At 51.1% G+C, this 21632-nt stretch overlaps 1 protein-coding gene across 5 annotated transcripts in view; it reads right to left on the bottom strand.

The window, feature by feature from the left end:
• Nucleotides 1-3570: 3570 nt before the first annotated feature.
• The window catches only part of PRPSAP1 (phosphoribosyl pyrophosphate synthetase associated protein 1), a 35697-nt gene continuing 17635 nt past the window's right edge, over nt 3571-21632 (bottom strand). For 3 of the 5 annotated variants that reach the window (XM_057414568.1, XM_057414564.1, XM_057414565.1), the window contains 9 exons: nt 18887-18939; nt 17557-17623; nt 13726-13898; nt 13231-13346; nt 12492-12547; nt 11888-12033; nt 5744-5814; nt 4913-5059; nt 3571-4347 (listed from right to left, as the gene is read on the bottom strand). In XM_057414568.1, the coding sequence (XP_057270551.1) occupies nt 4189-4347; nt 4913-5059; nt 5744-5814; nt 11888-12033; nt 12492-12547; nt 13231-13346; nt 13726-13898; nt 17557-17623; nt 18887-18939 (988 nt within the window). In that variant the 3' untranslated portion in view covers nt 3571-4188. The remainder of the gene's footprint in view (nt 4348-4912; nt 5060-5743; nt 5815-11887; nt 12034-12491; nt 12548-13230; nt 13347-13725; nt 13899-17556; nt 17624-18886; nt 18940-21632) is intronic. The other 2 variants (XM_057414566.1, XM_057414567.1) reach the window with 1 other exon arrangement.

The raw sequence follows: 21632 nt of genomic DNA, 5'->3' as shown, positions 1-21632 counted from the left end.
TCATCCAGTTCCAACCCCCTGCAGTCTGAACCCATCACCCCTTGTCCCATCACTCCAGTCCCTGATGAAGAGTCCCTCCCCAGCATCCTTGTAGCTCCCTTCAGACACAGGAAGCTTCTCTAAGCTCTCCACAAAGCTTCTCTTCTCCAGGCTCAACAGCCCCAACTTTCTCACCCTGTCTCCATACAGGAGGTGCTCCAGCCCCTCATCATCCTTGTGGCCTCCTCTGGACTTGCTCCAACAGCTCCATGTCCTTCTCATGTTGAGGACACCAGAACTGCACACAGTGCTCCAATGACATCAGTGTCATCAAATGACACTGACGGCGCACCCAGCCCCTGGTTTGGTGCCTCCATAGCCCAGCTCCATCCCATGGAATAAACCCCCAGCCCCCACTGCCACACCGGCTCACGCCACGACCCACTGGGGCCAGAATCTTCCTAAATGGGAATGCAGCAGCTCCAGAGATGCCAGCAAGGGCTGGGGGGCTCAAGGGCAGCAGCAGAGCAGCCCCCAGGGCACCAGGAGAGCCCCGGGGCAGGACAGACCTGGCACAGCACGACAGGAAACAGGGAGGAAAGGGGGAAAGCTCCCAGCTGGGGCTGCTCACCACGGAGGGACACAGGCAGCACCCGGGGGGAGCGTGTGGCTGGTGCCCCCCCGCTGGGCCCTGTCCTGCAGGGCAGTCAGTGCTGGGGGTGGGTTAAGCCCATCGACACCTGAGCCCACCCATGGGTGAGGAGGGGCCTTGGCTGGCTCCGGTTATCCCAGTGCAGGTGGCACTGGGGGCACTCCCAAAGCAGGTTGCAGCTCGCTTTAGGGGAAGGAGGGGAGCGTTCCCCGCGGCCGGGGCAGGTTCTGGTGCTGGGCTCCAGATGGGAAAGCAGCCGGGTCGGTGCCGCCTTCCCAGCCATGGCGGCAGCGCTGCGAGGGGCAGGAGGGTGATGAAGGGGGGCCCCAGGAAGGGAGCAGGAAAGCAGCCAGGTGCTGCTCCCCCCTTGCAGCTTCATTGCCTTGGGCTGGGATTGGCCTTTGGCAGGAGCCAGGTGCTGCTGCTCAGCCCCACGGTGGGGCCGTGGGCTCCCACATGGGGTTCATGCAGGGTGGAGGGTGCCGGGGGCAGCACAGTCTGGGGGGGGCACCAGGGGCTGTTTTCAGCTGCCCCAGTGACACGTGGCTGTGGGCCAAGGGGTGCTGCTGACCCCTCCCTGTGCGTGAGGGGCAGGTCCCGAGCCAGAGTCCCCCCACATGGGCTGAGCATCACCACTGCTGGGTGGCTGCTGGGCCACCGGGGTTCTGGGGTGTCAGCAGGGGCGGACTGGCCTTCTCCTCATCCTCATCCATCTCCTCATCCTCTTGGTTTTCTCCCACCTCTTCCTTGTCCTCCTTTGCTGGGTGATGCAGGGGGCAAAGGCCAAGCTCCCTCCCAGGGTTACCAGCAGCAGCTCCCAAGCCTAGCGCCTCCTGGCTCATCCAGGTTTCCTCTTTCATGCAGGACTGTTCCTCCTTCACCTGAGTGGTCTCCTTGGGAAGATGCTGGTAGAGAGGAGGCTGGCAGGGGTGAGCCCCAGGGAGGGTCCCTGTGGACCAGACCTTGGTCCCTGCCCCAGGAGACACCAGGAAGAGCATGTCCCCGCACCACTCAGTGCCGTGCAGGATGAGGTCTCTCTCTGGTCCCCACCACTGCTGGGTTTAGCCCTTGGACGAGCCAAGGGGACTTGGGGTGGGAGATGAGGCCCATGAGGTGCTGATGGAGCCCCTCTGCTGCCCAAGGAACAGACGCAGTTCCCAGCTGCAGGTCAGGAGTGGGGAAGGGAAGGATGGAAGTGGTGGGACCGGAGCTCCAGGGCTGTGGAGCCTCCAGCCGGCAGAGCTGAGGGCACTGGCTCCCTTGGACCCACAGCTCACAGCGTGACAACCCCTGTCAGCACGGGGAGGACCCAGAGCAGCGGTTCAGCCCCGACTCTTCCTCCCCAAAACTCCATCCCTTCCCCAGCGGCAGCGAAGCCCCACGGACCGCCGGCTCCTCGGGCTTAAACCAGACCTTGTTCCAAAGGCAGCGCGGCCCTGGGGAAGGGAACTGGGAGAGCCGCTGCCTTGGAGATGCTGCTCTCGTTCGCTGCCTCCTTCTCCAGCGGCCCCACGTCAGCACCCACGGAGTCAACCCAGGAGCCGGTGCCTGCGGCGGCTCCGTGCCTGGCAGCGGCCCCTGCCCTGTCCGTGTCCCCCTGCCGGCTGCTCCCAGCCCGGGGCGGCCGCATTCCCCTGGCGCAGGGCCCCAGGCGGCTGCACAGCGCTGGGGAGGTCACAAGCAGGAGCCCAGGGTCCAGCGCTGCTGCGGCCCACGACAGGAGGGGACCCGGGCTGAGCGGAGAACGGGAGCGGGAGCCCGAGCCCGGCCCTCTGCTCCCCGGGGGTGGCGAGCGCTGCCCCGCCTGCTCCTTATTGGCCACCGCCCGCCGCTCCTCGACGCCGATTGGCAGAGCCCCCCGGCAGGGGGCGGGGCTGCGGAGCACCCCTGGCGCCCCGCGGCCTCCTCCGGTCCCGCAGCTCCTGTCCCGGCCCCGCTCCCGTGCACCGGGCTCTGGCCGGGGGGTGAAGGGATGGGGACACCCGGGCACGGAGCTGCAGGCTCCGGAGCTCCGCAGACACCCCCGGGGCAGCTCACAGCCCTAAAGCGGCACAGTGGGAAGGACCCTGGGCTGAGGATCCATGGCAGCCAAGGCCCTGGCTTCATCGGGCCAGGCAGATGCTGTGTCCATTCCAGCCCCAAGCCACCATCTCCCCCTGACCTTGGGGTACCAGCTTTCCTAAAGCAGGCAGGGATTTGGAGACAGCTCCTGGCTTCACGCCAGCCAACTGCTTCTGGTGTCTAGTGTTCCCTTCAGGAACACTGAGCACAGCTCAGGCTTTGGTGCTGACTACAACCCACAGGGCACGGCTCAACCCTTTGCTCACTTGGGGCTGCGGCTTCAATGCTCTCTACCCAAAGCAAGCCCATAATGGGGTAAGAACAGGCAACAAGCCCTGACGTTGCTGCTGGCAGGTGTGACAAACAACAGGGAGGGAAGAGCAGTGCTGCTCACATCTCCCAGGAGAAAAAGCATGGTCCAATGCTAGCTCAGAGCAAGGGGTTACATGCAGACATCTGCATGGACTCCACACACTCCAATAGATGCATTCCATAACCCTCCCAGCACCAGACTGTGTGCCCGGAACAGGCTGAGGAGCCACACTTGTTCCTAGTACCTGGAAAACACAGGAAGCCCAGCCCCAGCCTTAAGCCCTCACCCAGCCCTGCTGGAGATGACCCACCTGCTCCGAGCCCCCGTGTCCCCTCCCCAACTCTGAGCCTGGCCACTCTGGTGCTGGGCACACTTGTTTATTGCTGCTGAGGCTGGCCCTGCCCAGGCACTACCTGGCCCTCAGCACCCTGGACCACATTTAGATGGTGGAGGGGAAGAGAAGGATATGGGCAGAAGTTGAAGGGTCTGTTAGTGACAGCAGTGCACTCTGGAAGCAAGGGATTTGTTCCTCAGCAGGCTGGGAAGTGGTACATGTTTTACTGGAGTGTTTGTCTGCCTCAGCAAGGGGAAGATCACAGTTAGGGAATTTATTCTTCCGTCATCCTGCAGACAAAGCCCTTCACAAGCCCCTTGTGCTGCCTTCTCAAGTGTCCCCTCCAGCCAAGGATTAGCGTCACACAAGAAAGGAACAAGCTGTGAGTCCTGCTTCCCTGTGGAAGGGGCTGCAAGCTGCCAAGTGAGCCTGCTTACAGCAACAGCCCCACAGGCCAGGCATAGCGGCTGTTCAGAGGGGATGGGCTGCACAGGAGGCACCAAACCTGAACATCCTCTGCTTGGTAGCAGGGTCAGTGTTAGTGTTTTGGAGAGCAGAGCTGCACTCCCCATCCCCATGAGACTCTGCCACAACTCAGCAGCCCCAAGCAGCTCCAGGAACAGTGCCTGCGGTTGCAGTGCAGATAAGTGTTCAAGCAAGGACCAAGACCCTCATGTGCTTTGCCCCTGCAGAACAAGAATGACCCAAAGCTCACAAAATGCAATGGCTCCAGCCCCTGACTGAAACCCTTCATGCTCCTACAGGAATAAAGTTGTCTTCTGCCTATAACTGATGCCTTTTCAGACGTTTCCTTCTCTTGTGGAAGCCAGGCCACGGGCAGCACCAGGTCTAGTCATCGACAGTGATGTTGCGAAAGAGATAAGCCATGGACTCGCCGTTGTGGATTCGTCGGATGGCTTCAGAGAGAATCAAACTGACATCCACAGTCTTTATCTTGGGGCACTGCAGCTTCTGGACCTCGTGAGGAACTGTGTTGGTTACTACCACCTATGGAGTATCAGAAAGAGAAGAGCATCAGTTGTGCTGCTGATACTCGCCCCCACTGAGCCCCCTGAGTGGTGGTGTACTGCTGCTGCTGTGCAGGTCAGGGGAGAGCTCCTTGTGCGTCCAAATAAAGAGTATAAGAAATGGTCTCCCCCAGGTGACAGTTACTGCTGAGGGAGCCAGCATCACCAACTCCACAACAGCCACCTCCACACAGGCTGAGGGGTCCATGTCAGCTGCAGCAGCTGATACACTTGTGTGAGGTTTGAAGTATCCTCCTCCTGTACACAGGACTGATCTGATCCCAATAAGGATTTATCACACTGATCTGATCTCAATAAGGATTCACCATACATGATTCTTCTTCCCCCTCCTGCCCATGAAGAGCTCAGGAACTGAAAGCTGATGTTTAGCTTAAGCAGCATGATGACGAAAACTGACAACTGGAATGACTAGACATCAGTCATTCCAGAGATGAGCTATGGGGCGGGAGAAGAACATCAGTTGGTGGGTTTTGGTGCCCTACATCAATCCAGCCCCCAGAGCCTCAGTCAGAGAGCAGACCCACCTCATCGATGGAGGATTCCTCGATGAGACGGGGGGCATCTGCTGACAGGAGCCCATGAGTAGCCATCACAAAGATCTTGTAGGCTCCACGCTCTTTCAGGATCTCTGCAGCAGCAACAAAGCTTTCCACATCATCAATGATATCATCCTGAGAAGACACAGAAATACCATCAAACCCAAAGCTGACTGTGCCTGCAGGCCAGGAGTGGATCTTCAAGGCACTGCAGCTTTGGCCACATGTAAAACAGAAACCCTAGCTATTTCAGCTGCTGTTGGATGTGAGGACAGCCACCTGTGAATGCCATTTCCCTCATGGACAGACCCTTCTGCTGGTATGCAGAACAAACATCGTGTCTTGGAAACAAAGGAGTCCCTGCACACACACCAACAGAGCTTCCCTTCAGCAAGGTGGGTTTTATCACGGCGACAGTAGCTGTGTGTTGATGACTTACACTGCAGCATGGCACAGCAAGGATGAGAAGCCCAGCAAGACTTTCTGGATGGTTGTGGGGCAGGGTGGGGGGGGAGTGTTTAAACATTCCAGAAGATTTCTCTGCGTGTCCTGGATTTGTGGAGTATTTATAGAAATGTGACCTTTGCAGCTTCAAAGGAGCAAGGACAATTCAGGGCTTAAAGCACTGAAGTACAAAGGGTTTTCAACACAAAGCTGACATAACCAAAGCCACCAGGAAAACTGGAGAAAACAGTGGCAACAATCACATTCCCAACCCTCCCCGAGCAGTTCCTCCTCTTCTCTAGGATAAAGCAGGTCAACAGAAGATGCTGGGAGGAAGCCACCCCCCTCCCACCCTCCTCTCCATCACACTCATACCACAATGATGGCAATTCTTCCTCCAACATCTCCAACCACAGTTATTGGTGGTTTCTCCTTGGCCATCATCACTAAAGAATAAGAAGAAAGAAAAGGCCAGGTCAGTTACCCTTGAGTCAAACCACAACAGCTCCACCACACAAGAGGCCCAGCCTTTAACTACATCTTTCACTGGTGTGCAGACACATGCTTCATGTTATCCTGACACCCACCTAAACAGGTAACCACTGGTTTAATCATTGTTTTCATAGAATCCCAGACTGGTTTGGGTTGGAAGGGACCTTAAAGCTCATCCAGTTCCAACCCCTGCCACAGGCACAGACACCTTCCACTAGAACACAGTGCTCCAAGCCCCTGTGTCCAACCTGGCCTTGAACACTGCCAGGGATGGGGCAGCCACAGCTTCTCTGGGCACCCTGTGCCAGTGCCTCAGCACCCTCACAGGGTGCCTAAGATCTAAGCTAAATCTATCCTCTTCCAGTTTAAAACCATTCCCTTCTTTCTCCCCTCCTCCATTTCCCCTGAAATAAAGAGCAGTGCTGCACAAAGATGAAACTCTCTGCTTCTGTAGGGACCTTGTACTGACCTCAGACAGGAGCCAAATCCAAACATCCAACAGCCCCCTGTGCAAGGGAAGCTCCAAAGCAGCACCTCATTTATGGACAGTATCAGTGACTCTGTGTGCTCCAGAACAGGACTTGAAGAAAAAGGGTATCTCCTGACTGGGAACATCAAATGGGCTCTGAGCAACACCTCTCAAGGGCTTTACAAGTGCAGTTCTTCACCTGCTGGACCCACAAAATCCTCTGAAGGCTTTGGGACCCACACTGCAGCCTGCTTGCTCTCTCTCATCTCACCAAACACAAGGCTCTTTCAGAGGGTGTAAGGACCTTAAAAATACCTGCTCTGCAATTTGCTTCTGCAAACTTCTGATAAGTGTTTGTTTTAAAGGGGATTAATGGAAAGAGCAGGACAAACCCAGTTCTTTAAGCTCAGTGCAAGCAATAATTGGAAGCAGAAGGACACACTGATGAGCTGCTTGACACATGGTGAAGAGATGTACCGGGAAAGCAGTGCCATGCTGCCTGCCTAACTGTGCACTGACATGGGTCATGCAAAAAGTACATCTGTAACAGGCTTTATCCTGAAAGCAGTAGGAAAAATAACAGAGAAATGAACTAGGGTGCACTGAGGGTGTCCACATGTAGCACCAGACTGCAATCAGCCTCTGATACAGGCCTTGTCCATAAGCCAAACCTGTCACCTGCCAGAGGTTTATACAGTGAATGCAGCACACAAAGGACACGGGGGGGGCACATGTGGGCCATCAGGTGACAATCTGGGCTGATCTAACCACTGAAGCAAAGAGGAACATCCAGCATTTGTAACACTTACCTGCCCCACCTGCACTCCCCAGGTTTTAGGCTCTCTATGGGGAGTGCAAAGTGTCCTACCAAGGCCACAGAGGCTTCTCCAGTGCCAAGGGGGTTTGGACGCCCTAACAAGGGAGACTTTTCTCCTTTAAGATAACCTACTTTGATGAATACCTGAGCAGCATGAGAACACAAGCCAGTGCCCATCAAAAAGCCTGTCTGAAAAGTGATTTCTGGCCTCCTGAGTCACAAAGGTCCTGCACAAAACTCCCCATCCTGCACAGCGGGCTGCTGCAGCACTATTCCCACAACTCCTCAGTGCCTGGGAATGCTGAGTGAGTCAGTCTGAGGGATGGGATGAAGGCAATTACGAGGACCACAGCTCCAGAGATTCATGTGGAGACGTGTTCTTCACACACATGACCAGCTCCACAGACTGGCTCTCCATAAGCTGACCAAAACTGTACAGAAGGTGGCCAAAAGTTCTGGTTTGACCAAAGTTACATTACTCACTGCTGGGTATTGCAGGTAAAGTCACAGCTACCTTGGACATGGAAGAGTTAACTGCTTTTTGGAGCAGATTCTCAGCTTTCCTTGCATCATTCCCGAGTCTATCAAATGCAAAGTCACATCTAAATCCTGAAGGGATAATATTCTTAGGAGAAAGAAAAACTAAGATTAAGCATCACAAGAGATAAGCAGACCATACATTTCAATTCTAGGCACTACCTACCTGCTTGGATTAGTTATTAGCTTGTTATCTAGCTTGGGCAGGAACAGAACTCCCAGCAGGAGCTGTGGAATACCAAAAGGATTCCACATGGCTGCTGTCCCACCATTGGTGTGCATCCACAAGTGAGACCCATTTCCAACAGCCAGGCCAGGGAAAAACCCCTTCTAAGCAAAAAACAGGCCCAAGGAGCTGAAATGCACCAGTTTTACCCAGAAACACATGAAGTTTCAGTAAATCCATTCCATAAAAGAAGCAGCCCCATTCCTTGCTATGCTCAAAGGCTAACACAGCAGCTACAACCTGAGCAGCACTTCCCATCTCTTGGGGTTTAAATGCTGTATTTCAAGTCTCCTTTAGTTTTCAGGGATGGTAGGCAACATGTGGACCTACCCGGATCCTAAAGAGATGTTCTCCCTTTTTCTTGTTCAATTTTCTCTGCAAAAAAAGAGAAAACAATTGCAAGCCAAAGATCTACCCACAACCACATCAAATCCAGTGTGAAGAGAGCTTACACAGGGGTTACTGCAGCCAGATTCTTTTGCTTTCAAAAATCTTTGACCATAAAGATGTGCTATGAAAAGGTAAAACACGATTCAAGTAATAAAGAACATTTTCCTTCTCAGACACAAAATCCTCTGTTTGTGTGCAGAAAAGAGAGGGCAACAGAAGGAAGCCAGAGCTGTACTTCTGCCTGGTGTAACCCCTTGGATTATGTAGGCGTTTAAGTTAAAAGAGTTGCTGGGGTTTTTCTGGAGTCAGAAAAGATGCTTGTGGTACTTGTAGCTTCAGGGGAGGATGATAAAGAACAGAGGGGAAAAGAACTCAAACCAACCACCAGTTATATAAAACAAGAATATCAAAGAACACAGAGGGGTGGTAGGGATAGAAGTTCATCAGCCAAACATTTGAACCTGCACTTTCATTCTGATATAATATACACTAAAGCACCTCACATTAAAAGCAGTTTTATCACTGGCACAAAGAACCAGCATTCCCAGGTGCATAAGCCTGTTACAGTCAAAAATGGATTAAGAAATCATAGAATGGTTTGGGCTGGAAGGGACATCAAAGCTCATCCAGTTCCAACTCCAATGGTAAATGCTAAACCCAGTTCTGTTTCGGAGCTGCCAGTGTGGATTAAAGTGATAATTACCAAGAAGAAGAATGTTGCATTTGCAACAGAGTCCATGAACAAGAAGCTGCTCAAGCTGTTCTGTGAGATAGACCTGGAAGGAGAGATAACAGCCCCAAGCCCAGCCTGAACACAGGGAAGAGACAGGGGTAGGACCCAGACTTTCTCCCCTCCCCAGTTTGCTGGGCTCTGGGCTGGAAGCAGACCAGCAGCTATCTATAGAAGGGACTGAAATGATTTAACAGATGGTGCCCCACTCCTTTTCTCTAGGAAACATGTAGAGTCCACATGCATTTGGTAAAGCACAGCCCCAAACCAGCTGCAAGTCTGGAGCCACAAAGAGCACACGATCAAAGAGAACAACCTTGGAGCGGCACCCTCTCCCAAAGGCTCTGATTTCTGGGCTCTGAGTGATGTGAGCTGCTGCTGCTGCTTCAGCACAGCACTTGAAGAACTGCAACTAGAAGTACCTTTGGCACTTTCCTGTTATAGCTCCATACGACATCAAACCAGAGCATCAAATGAGACTACACTCTCAGGACAATAAATAAGCTATTACACTATGTAAGACTCCCTGGAAGTGCATGATCTCTACTAGAATAGGGATAAAAGGTGCACACCAGGAGGCAGGAGCTCAGCCAACTCACTAGGAAGCCCATGAAGAATAGCATTAAAGCACAAGTCATCACTGCAGGTCTCTGGGGCTGCTCCCAGATGTAGCTTCACCTTTCTTCTGGCTGGAACACAACTCAGGGAATGCTGAACTGCAGCGTCTGGAGAGGGAGGACAGGCTGCTCCACACCAGTATAGTTGTAGCTCAGAGGAGGATGCTCCAGGGTTTAGTCACAGCCACCTTCTAACTGCCCAGACCCAGGTTTGTGGTAGTTGAGCCCTGCAGAATGCTTCTGCTTTGACACCCAGAGGTTTTTCTGGCCAGCTTTGATGTAAGGAAGCATACAGCTCTGAATAGCATGTGTCCTAACATTCACAAACCACACAGGGGCACAGCTGCACCCTACTTCACTCTGCCATCACACATTACACCACTGGGATTGCTGATGGTGGCACAAGTGGCAGGAAGAGCTGGCCACCAGGTTTGATTTATGTGCCACTTGAGGTGCAAAGACACTTCTCCAATGCCTGAATCAGACAAGAAAAGAGACGTATAAAAGAGAGGAAATGCAGACACTCACAGCATTGCCATCCCTCTCCCCGGATAGCTGCACTTCCACGTCTGCCTGGCAGAGCACAGCTCCACAACAGAGGCTGCAACACAACCAGGACGCACTAGAAGCTCCCAGACTGCTTCTAGACACACAGCACCTCAGTATTCTGCACCTCCAGCAGCAGAGCCCAGCTCACTCAAAGCCAGGGATCTATCAGATTAGACAACTAGAGACAAAAGCAACTTTCTCCTGAGAGCTTTGGACAAGTTGGCCCCATAATCCACCCCAGTGACAGACAGCTACCAAGCCACAGCTTGACTGTGTTACATCTGTGCCTTAGGCATGCAGGATGTAAGGTCATTAGTCAAGTTTTTGCAGGAGATGAAATGAGAACGTGGTGATCCACAGCAGATTAGTTGTGTGAGGACTGAAAACCATTTTCCACTGGAATCATAATTAAACTGGACAAGGGCACATCTCTGTTTGAGCTGCCATTTACCAGCAGCACAAGCTCCCACAGCTGAGCTTCCTTGAAGTGAAATAGAAGTAAGAATGCAGTCACATCAATGCCTGGCAGCAAACGTCAGCTAGTGACATTCTGGAGGACAGCATCCTCTTCAGAGTAGGTGGGGAAGGAAAAGGCCAAGGGTAACCACATACATTCCTGTTTTGTCGGAAGGGCATGAAAAAATCCCCTTTGGACAGGGGACAAGCAGGATGAAGTCCAAAGCTCCACTGCCAAACCTCACCTGGTCCCCAAGGCCCAGCAGGGGTTTCCCCAGCAACATAAGCACTGTTTAACTGACTGTATTACAGTGAGTGATGATGGGGTAAGGTAAAACACCTGCAGTCCCACCTGCCTGCCCTTCACAACCTGCCCACAAACTGGCTGGATGCTCTCCCTGAACTTCAAGAGGAAACACTTAGCAGCTGCCATAGCCACTGTTGGTATATGAAGCTTGGCTGCATGAGGGGTAGCTCCTCATCACACACAGCAGCTCACAGCTCTTCCCACCATCGCTTCTCAGCCACATTCACTGCACTCAGTTCCCGTCCCACCAATTTAAAAAGGCAAAAACTCTCCAAAGAGAGAGCTGGATTTTGGTTGCTGTGACTGCTGCTGTTGCAGGAACACAAGCAATCCAAAGGGGATGGCATTTCCTGGAACATAGGCATCCTCCTTTTGACTTTGCACTGTGCTCCCAAATCAGCAGCTTGCCAGCTGATGGCAAGAGCTGAGGAAGCAGAACAGCAATGCTCCTGCAGCCACACGAACCCCAAAACCTTGTCAGAACACACTGGAACACAATCAGCTGGCTGCCAAGATGCAGATTTTCAGCAGCAGCAGGAGGGGAAGACAAAAGGCCAGCCTGCACGCTGGGGACAGCAGCCTCAGTGCCTATCCCCACATTAGTAACACTTCTGCATTTCTTTTCTGTTTCATGGGCTCAATGAGTTTTGCTGCTGAGCACTGTAAAAGCACCACCTTCAGCAGAGTTTGGTCAGTCTGGCAGCGTTAAGTGGGCACAGCCAAGGAGAACAAGACTGATGCTTTGCATGGTCAGAAAGAGTTCAATACAAACCCTCCCCTCTACCTTCTCCTGCAACTTGCCCATTTCAGCCTTCCCACTGGTCCAACTGCCATTAGGTTGGTTACAGCTACATGCCTAAACTAACAGCAGTTTCCCACCAAACTTCCCTCATTTTTGCCCACAGGAAAGCAGAGAAGCTCCATCTTACACGGCAGCTCCAGGCCAGGATGCACAGTTGCATTTTTGACCATGGGAGGGGAGTGACGTCCATCATCCATGTCCTGCTCTGTGCACTGAGCCTCCCCGTGGATCACTGCCAGTCCCAGCCGCAGCCTCTCAGCATAGGACTGAGCCCTGCAGGACAACCACAGCATGTCAGGAAGATGTTGGGCTGATGGAGCACACCTCTCCCAGACCCAACAGGGCGAGCAAAGGCTGCACATCTGTGGCTGATCCCCAGCAAGAAACTTCACCAGAAGCAAACTTAACACCCCAAAGCCCCCTTTGGCTGCAGCACAGGGGTCTCCTGCCCAGCCTCCATCTGCTAAATGCTCTCTGAGATGATCAGGCACTGTTGAAACTCATGCAGCAAATCTGATCCTAACCCCAGGTGAACCACCAGAGTTTGACCCCACAGGGCTGGGACTGCAAAATTCAGCTGCCCATCTGCACCACTACAGATGTTCATCCCATTTCCAGGCACAAGGGACTTCCAGACCAGACTGCTGACCCATGTGTGACCCTCCCATATTTCCATCAGCCCAGATTTTTTTCCAAGTTACTTTTAACCAGTCAGTAAAACATCCATTTACCTTTTAGCTGCATCAGGAGATTTGGCTACAATAACTGCATTTCTGTAGTCTGGAATCTGGATGTGATAAAAAGTTATTTAAGTAAAGATCTTATTGGTACAGGGTTGATACATGGATGAATAATCACGCCCCCTTCTCCTTCCCCAGACCCAAATCTTCATTCTGTGGCTAAAAACACAGACTGGTTTGGGTGGGAAAGGACCTTAAGATCCTCCAGTTCCAACCCCTGCAGCCAATTCTGTCTGGAGAAGGTTCCCCATATGGGGAAGCCTTAATCCCAACATGTGGGCATAAATCACCATCTTCTGCACATGGAAAATACAACCTCATGCCCTGGCCCAGCCCTGCTGTGCTCAGCATTCAGCATACTCAGCCTCAAAGTCAGCCAGTAATTCAGAGCAGCCAGACACCCACCACAGAACAAAGGGTGAGGGGAGGCAGTGGGACAGGATTTAAAAGGTGATCAGAGGCAGGAGGATGAAGAAGAGCTCTCAAATGGCACTGACTTTACAGAGAACAAGCTCATCTGATGGGCAAGAGTTTGGTTTCTACCCAGGTAGAATCATACAATAGAACATTTTCTCACTTGCCTAAGAAACATGCAACAGGTACCCCCCTAAGAAAGAATTCAGTAACAGAACAACTGACCCAGCCTGACAACAAATTGCATAAGCAGAGGCCCAGTGCTGCTGGCACATTAAGACAAGTTGATATATATATACAATGAGAGTAACCTCACTTCTTCCTGTATATATTGAAGCAAGAAAGGGGATGCTCTCAGGTTGTCTACTGGGAAGCTGAAGAAGCCTTGAATTTCCTTTTGATGAAGGTCCATTGTGATAATGTGTGTTAAACCTAAGGAAAAGAGGAAAGAAAGAAAGGAGATGAGTCCCACACAGCTAGAGATCCTCAATAGCTCCATTTCCAGACTATTTCAGCTATTACTCACACATGCCTTGTGCTAAAATAAGCATCAACAGGTTCATGTGAAGAGTTCCAAAGACATAAAGAGAACCAGGCCTGTGGTTAAGCCACAGCACTGGGCTGATGCTGTATTTCAACATGTCACTTCTAGGGCTGCTTCCCAGGTGTGAGTTACAAACAAATAACACTAAGCTGAAGAAAATGAATAGCCCAAAGCAGCTGGAGGGCTCAGCAGCATGTCCCAGCACTGGATGGGAGAACAGAAGGACAGACACCCTCCTGCCATGCTGCTGCTCTCTGTGACACCCACCTGCCTTGGCCAGCATGGAAGCCAGCAGCTTGCAGACTATAGAGCCCCTCTTCCTCATCTTGCTCTGTTTGCTGTAGGGGAAGTAAGGGATGACCCCAATGATGTTCCTGGCACAGGAAGTCTTCAGTGCATACGCCATGATCAACAGCTCCATGACAGCAGTGTTCACATCTCTAGAGTTAAAACCCATTCCAGATGTTAGTGCTTATCCAATGTAACTCCTTTTCCTTTGACACACCTCCTCTCACCAAACCTCCAAGCAAATAATGATACAGCTTATGCTAATGTATGCAAGACCCAGCTTGTGCTCACAGAGCTCCTTCTATTGTGCCACAGCACATTACAGTTGACTGTTACATGGACAGGACATGACTCCCGCACTCAAGAGCTGCGAGCAGAATTTGATCCTGTATCCTCATATGAGGTATATGATGATTTTGCTCCAACAGCACAACAAAAAAAGGCTTTTTTCTTCATTTATTTTGGAACAAATGTCACTTCATACAGTGTACTTTGAAATAAAATAGTCTTTTAAAGCAGCAGCACACATGAAACCAACATGACTTCACCCTCGCTGGATTTATCAGTGTATCTTTAATGTAAGGCAGGTTAATTTTCTTGCATTTTGGAGCAGTACAAAGTCCAGATGCATCACCTGGGAAGAAGTCAGCGTCTCCATGCTATCATCTAGTGATGGAAGGAATGACAGCACAACAAATGCTGAACAACCTAAAACCCCCCTTTCAGTTGGCTTCTCCATGATGGTTGGACTTGATGATCTTAAAGGTCTTTTCCCACCAGCTGATGCTGTGATTCTATGGCTGCTGTGGCCCAGGAGGAGTGTAATAAGCTGCATTTTAATTTATTTTGAGAAGGGGGAAACAAAGCCAAGCCCTTTTAGTTCCTTAAAGCCAGCACCAAGAGACACTTTGTGCATCACCACAGAGTGATGCGAGCCCATTTGGGAACTGAAGAACACTTCAGAGAAGACAGAGGGCCAGCAATGCTCCTGCAATGCAGCCAGCCCTGCTTGGGGGGTTTCAGCACAGCCAGCTCCACTTCCCAGCCTGGTCCCCAGGAGGGCAGTGCTGGTGGTGGCTCAGCCAAGGAGCCCATGATGGCAGAGCAGGGCCTGACAGGGCCATCATTCCACAGAGCAGCAGAGGAATACACAGCATGGAGCAGCTCAGAGCTCTGCAGGGACACTGCTTGAGGTCCTCTTTTCCTCCTGACCACTGGGAACACCTTCCCCAAGAGTTTAAAGATCCCATTTTCCAAGCCTCAATATGTGGGACCTGTGACCAAGCTCTAGCCATTCCCATTTCCCCATTGCTCCCCCTTCCTTTGGGAATGAACTTCCACTTATACTTGTTTGGGAGCACTCTAGGTCTCTGTTCTCCCTCCCTCTGGCCCCACCACAGTATCCTTGACACACAGAAAGCTTTGTTAGCTCTGAAGCACCCAGCCAAGAATTACATAAAACATACCCCTGCCACACAGGACAACAAGCAAACAAAGGGCTGTTTCTTCCCTTTGGTGTTTCAGCTGTGCCAGTGAGGACGTGAGAGGAGAAAAAGATGCTACTATCAGTGTTATGTAAAAACAAACTGGACAAGTTTAAGCCTGCTTAAAGTTCATCCTGGAATTCAAGCTTTTCCATCCCTGTTTTTGAAACTACTCTTGAAAAAGATGTATGTTCACATGGAAAGCAGATGGAGAACAAGACTGCTCCTGGGAGAAAAGAGTTACCACTGATGGCGAAAAGCACCTGCAGTCCTGCTGCTGCTGTGGGGCACTGGTGGCTCTATCATAGAATCCCAGCCTGGTTTGGGTTGGAAGGGACCTTAAAGCTCCTTCAGCTCCAACCCCTGCCACAGGCAGGGACACCTTCCACTAGAGCAGCTTGCTCCAAGCCCCTGTGTCCAACCTGGCCTTGAACACTGCCAGGGATGGGGCAGCCACAGCTTCTCTGGGCACCCTGTGCCAGCGCCTCAGCACCCTCACAGGCAGTAAAGAGCTTCTCCCTTATATCTAACCTGAACTTTCTCTGTTTCAGTTTGAATCCATCACCCCTTGTCACCACTGTCAGCTGGTTACCAGGACATTTAATGCCAGCTCTGCTTTCCCCCAAACCCCTCTCCAGCAGCCTGGAGCCTCCTCACTGCTCTCCATCCCTGCCCAAGCCCTCCCTGGAGATCCCTGTTCTCGGGGCTGAGCAAATGGCTGATGTGAAGCTGCAACAACCAGCACCAAGAGTCAGCCCTAAAAAGACTCATTTCCCTTTTAGTGTATCACTAAAGCACCAACTCTTTCATACTCTGCAGTATGAACTTGAGCTATTTGTTTGTCCCTCATCCAAATGCTAGTCCACACTTCACCACTCTTGGATAATACCTATCTTTGTAGCTTCTTCAGTTCTGCTCTGTGCTTTCTGCACAGTCAGCTTGCATCAAATATTCAGGTCTTTCTGCTCTCTCTCCATGCAGACTGTGAATTCACACTGCAGCATAACAAGGTTGTTTCCCCTCTCTACTTTCTTCCTACTAAGTCCTAAGATGTTGTTTGCTTTTCAAACCACTACTGAGTGTAGAAATCCTATTCTTACATTATTCAACACAGTTGCTGGTTTTACTCTAGTGAAACCCACTGCAAATCTGAGGTGCCCTTGAACCTGTCCTCTCAAGCAATGCAGCCAGCTACAGCTGCAGCAAAAACTAGCTGCATAACGGTAGGTCCTCACCTGAAAGGCTTTGAACATTTTGGCTAAAAAGGACCCATTTCTTCACCCACAACATTGAATTTAGTTTATGGATAAACAAGGGGATCAACAAGTTGAAAGCAGAGGAGATTCTCCCCTCCCAAAACTATTGCTGTCCCTAACTATGAGTTACCGGTCTTTGAACACCTTATCTGTTTCACTTTTAGAGCTCTCAGTTACAAGTTACTTCAGAGAGCTCTCTCATGAGGAACAACAGAAGGGCACTATTGACCTGAAACATAATCCTGCATCAGTGGAGTTTAGTTTGGAGGTTTAGCTGCTCCCTGAGGGAGGAAACACTTGGAGCATCTCTCTGGAAAGAGATGAGCCCTAGGAAGATATCTCAGCCTGCAAGAGGAATTCCAGGAGTGAGAAAGGTGATCTTATAGTCCTACTGATCTCTTTAACAACAGGCCAAACATTACCAAGAGGCTCCTTCCAACCACACAAGTGCTATCTCACTGCACTTTTCCTCAGACAGGGAGCAGCAAGGTTCCTGGGGGTAGCAGCTGGGTTTTTAGCTCCCTGCTTACTTGCAGCACCTCTTCTTCCTCTTACTTCAAGGCTAGAACAGCCAAAAATAAAAGCCCAAAAGGGGCCAACATCAGTAAGACAAACTGAGCTCAGTTTCACACTATAGTGAAAGGGAGAGAGTAATGCAGCCTGTAATGGAAGCAATAGCTGCTGTTTGTTGCCGTCTCTGCTACTTGGTAATGGGAAGGCAGCGGAAAATCCACAGCTCAAAATGGAAATGCCAGTCAGGAATCACCAAGCAACTGAGCTGCAAGGACACACACAGCAAAGGTGTGTCACTTAGGGCAGGAATAAGCATGACTGGCTTCGAGTAACACACTTCAGCTAGTCGATGGGAAGTGTCTCAGTCTGCTGTGGCATAAGAGAGCCCCTGGGAATTTTAACAACTTAACACTATGTGGTATCTTAAATGTAAGTCAAAGCACTGGAAAGAGACTGGTTATCACACTAGCTAATGGCAAACAAACCCATGGAGCAACCTGCTGAACCAGAAGCTCAAAGCACACCCCAGCTGTAAAACTGAGCCACAGGTCGCTTACCTGGGGATTGTCTGTATGATGAAGATGTCCTGTCCCCGCACAGATTCCTTTATTTCAACTCTTGTTTCTGAAGAGGATTGAAAACACAGTCAGTTTTCTTTCCAGACATCACATTTCCAGTGATAACACACCATGTCTTAGCAGCATCTCCCCACTGGGCAGGGCAGATAAGGACTTGCTCCTTTGCCCTGCATGCACATACACCCTCTACACACACAGCCAAGTGGATTTTCCAAAGACTGTTAGTTGTATTCACAATGCAAACCCATGTAGAAGACAATTACCTAACTCTGAGTGAGAAAGAGCCTTTTCACTTCTCCTCACTGAGTGCTGGAAGCTGTCAATACCACATTCATTAGTGCACAATGAACCACCCAACACAACAACCTTCAGTACTCATGAAGGAGGCAACTCCTTCTGTGGCTTACCAAGGGGTCAGCCCAAGGCAACACCAGCAGCAGAGAGCTGGGAGAGCTCCCCAGTTTCACTATCAAGGTCAAGACATTTCAACACTGACATGTGCTGTGTCTCTGCTGAACACAATTCCTATAGTCCCAGACTGACATGCAAAAGCTGAGCTACAAAGCCAAAGTTTCCTTGAGGTGCCTGTCTTAACCACTCATTTCCCACATAGTTGTGAACTAAAGGGCAGGAATAAGTGAAAGGAGAGAAATAATCTACCCAGCTATAACTGCCTGGTCACTGGCAGTAACCTTAAGGGACTCTGCTCAGAGCAGGCTGTGCAGTGATGAATGTCTTCAGACCTTGCAGCAAGTGACCTGATTTAAAACTAACCCTAAAGGGTGAGGCCAACCCCACCAGAACCATGGCAGCTTATGCACCACGTAGCCCATTCTGGCTATAGGAGCAGCAGCACTATCACAGAATCCCAGACTGGTTTGGGTTGGAAAGGACCTTAAGAGCATCCAGTTCCAACTCCCTGCCACAGGCAGGGACACCTCACACTAGACCATGCTGCTCAAGGCTCTGTCCAACCTGGCCTTGAACACTGCCAGGGATGGAGCATTCACCACTAGTCTGGGCACCCTGTGCCAGTGCCTCACCGCCCTCACAGGGAAGAGCTTCTGCCTAATGCCTGAGGTAGGACTCTCCTTCAGAGGAGATGGGCAGCCACATGAGCAAGAGGAGAAAACAAGGAACACATTTAAATTGCTTTGTCTAGGGTCAGACATGAGGTTTAGCAGTGCCAGGAGCAGCAGTAACATCACAGCTGAATCACTGCCCTCATTAGCCAGGCTTAGCTGATGGAATGAGGCAGTATTCCTAACATTACCTCAAACCAGTTGCAAATAGTAACCATTTCTCTCACCTCCATTGGTTTCCTGGTACACCACAGACTTCCCCAGCTCAGCACCGAGACGCCTGCAGAGAAAAAGAGGAAATGAAAAATGCAGGAACCCAACATTCGTAATAACTCAGTTCATGATCCAGAGCAGAGACTGGACCAAACAGGACACACCAACACAGCACAGCATTGCCTCAGCCTGCAAAACTACTTCTGCTCCCCTTGCCCCAGGGTCTCCTTCTGACACCCCTGGGGAAGGCTGATGTGTGCTCACAGAGCCAGCCTTCTGTGACTGCCTCCTGACAGCAGAGGACACCTTGCAGGCCTCTGCAATGCCACCTTAGGTGGGTCTGTTGCAAAACTAAACATTAATGATTTACTCAGACTTGATGAATGGCAAGTCTGAGTCACTTCTTTTTGACTCCCACATCTTGTATTTTTCCCCCAAAACCTTTCTTATGAAAAAACTCAGCTGATTGAAGAGATTTTAATGCCAAAAAAACCAAAAGGTTGCTGATTTTCTTTCAAATTACTCCTTCCTCCTCTCAAATGTTCAACCTACATCACTCATCACAACAAAGATCAGTCTCACATCCCCCCTCACCCTCTCTTCAGGGCTCTGCTTGGTGGCCATGCCATGGATCAGGAAACAGTTTATGTCTGGAAAATGCCTTTATTCCACATGCCTGGAGAAGAGAAGCTGCGTGGACACCTCAGAGCAGCTTCCAGTTCTGAAGGGGGCTACAAGGATGCTGGAGAGGGACTCTTCATCAGGGACTGCAGCGATGGGACAAGGGGTGATGGGTTTAAACTGAAACAGGGGAAGCCAAGGTTAAATATAAGGCAGAAATTCTTCCCTGTGAGGGTGCTGAGGCGCTGGCACAGGGTGCCCAGAGAAGCTGTGGCTGCCCCATCCCTGGCAGTGTTCAAGGTGAGGTTGCACAGGGCTTGGAGCAACCAAGTGGAAGGTGTCCCTGCCCGTGGCAGGGGGTTGGTACTTTCCGACCCAAACCAGACTGTGATCTATGAACATTACCATGGTAGTTTCTTGTCCACATTCACTTGGACACAAGTGAATCAGGACTACCCCTAAATGAAGGGCCCACATCTGTCACTGGCTTTCCCCTACTCTACCACCTTCAGCAGTTGGTCTCTCTCCATCTCCTCAGCCACAGATGCAGCCTTGTATTCAACTGTTGCACAGATTTGGGTTTTCAGAAGCCAGTGAGTGGGACAGCCCCACACCGCACTCTGGCCACCCTGGCTTTGAGCCCACAAGCTAGAGGTCTCAGATGGAAGCTGGCCTGGAAATCACATCCAGGTCAGCTGCCATAACAGCTACTTCAATGCAATATGATGTATTTGCTTAGCTGGCCTCTAAGCATGTGTTTGGCACACACACATTCCTGATCCTTTGTCTGGCAGTACCTGTGGCAACGGCTGAGGTTGGTGAGTGAACTCCTATGTGGAGAATTGCCCATGTGAGGTTGGAAGCAGACTGGCCTGGGTACCAGCCGCAGCATCACCCAGGGGCCACGCAGCCCAGAGCAGACAAGTCACCCAAATCTCTATCAAGGGGGCTTCTCCCACCAGCCCTACATGGTTAAAACTCACAGCTGCAATACAGGCATCCTCAGTACCTTCAGTGTCTTCAACCAGAGCTGGCAGTTGGGCAACAAAAAAGCAAATCCAGGGAGGGAAACACAGTAAAGGTGATTTGCAGATGGGATCCTGCTGTCTTTCCCACGACAGTCAGGCATCTGCAACCACGAAGCTTTGGCCTTATCGCTGCCAAGGCGAAACCAGCTCAAGAATCACACACACAAAACAAACAGTGCATATGGGGAAACGTTTAGTGACTCACTCTTGTTCCTCCAGAACCACACAGCACGTCCCACAAGCTCCCTTTGGAGGCACGTGAGACCTGAGCTCACTGCAGACAGCACGTTCCTACCTCACTGCTGGGAGAAAGACTCCATTATTAACACTGTGCAATGCCTTTAGGCAAGCCTGCACCTTCACAGCAGGAAGGAAAGCTTCAAAACCAGCGCAGCCACACACATCACAGCAAAGCATCCCTTGGAAAGTAGTTTCAATGCTAAGCGATGGCAAACACGCACCACAGAGGTCTGTGATGCTCCAAACAGCCTCGAGTTGCACCAGGGAAGGGTTAGGCTGGATATTAGGAAAAATGTCTTCACCAAAAGGGTTATCCAGCACTGGAACAGGCTGTCCAGGGCCGTGGTGGAGTCACCATCCCTGGAGGGATTTAAAAAGACATGTTCAGTTCAAGGACAGGGAACTGCTTGAAAGAGTCCAGCGCGGAGCCACAAAGATGATTAAGGGAGTGGAACATCTGCCTTATGAGGAGAGGCTGAGGGAGCTGGGACTCTTTAGCTTGGAGAAGAGGAGACTGAGGGGTGACTCCATCAATGTTTACAAATATGTAAAGGGTGAGTGTCAGGATGATGGAGCTAGGTTTTTTTCAGTGATGTCCAGTGACAGGACAAGGGGCAATGGGTGTAAACCGGAGCATAGGAGGTTCCAAGTGAACATCAGGAACAATTTCTTTACTGTGAGAGTGACAGAGCACTGGAACAGGTTGCCCAGGGGGGTTGTGGGGTCTCCTACGTTGGAGATATTCAAGGCCCACCTGGACAAGTTCCTGTGTGATGTACTCTAGGTTACCCTGCTCTTGCAGGGGGGTTGGACTAGATGATCTTTTGAGGTCCCTTCCAACCCTTGGGATTCTGTGTGGTTCTGTGTAGAT

The sequence above is a fragment of the Pezoporus wallicus genome, unplaced genomic scaffold (genome assembly GCF_028554395.1).
Source record: "Pezoporus wallicus isolate ANWC-B61680 ecotype Strahan unplaced genomic scaffold, APGP_CSIRO_Pwel_v1 contig_7787, whole genome shotgun sequence".
Taxonomy (NCBI): Eukaryota; Metazoa; Chordata; class Aves; order Psittaciformes; family Psittacidae; genus Pezoporus; species Pezoporus wallicus.
This window is presented reverse-complemented; position numbering and strand designations above follow the sequence as displayed.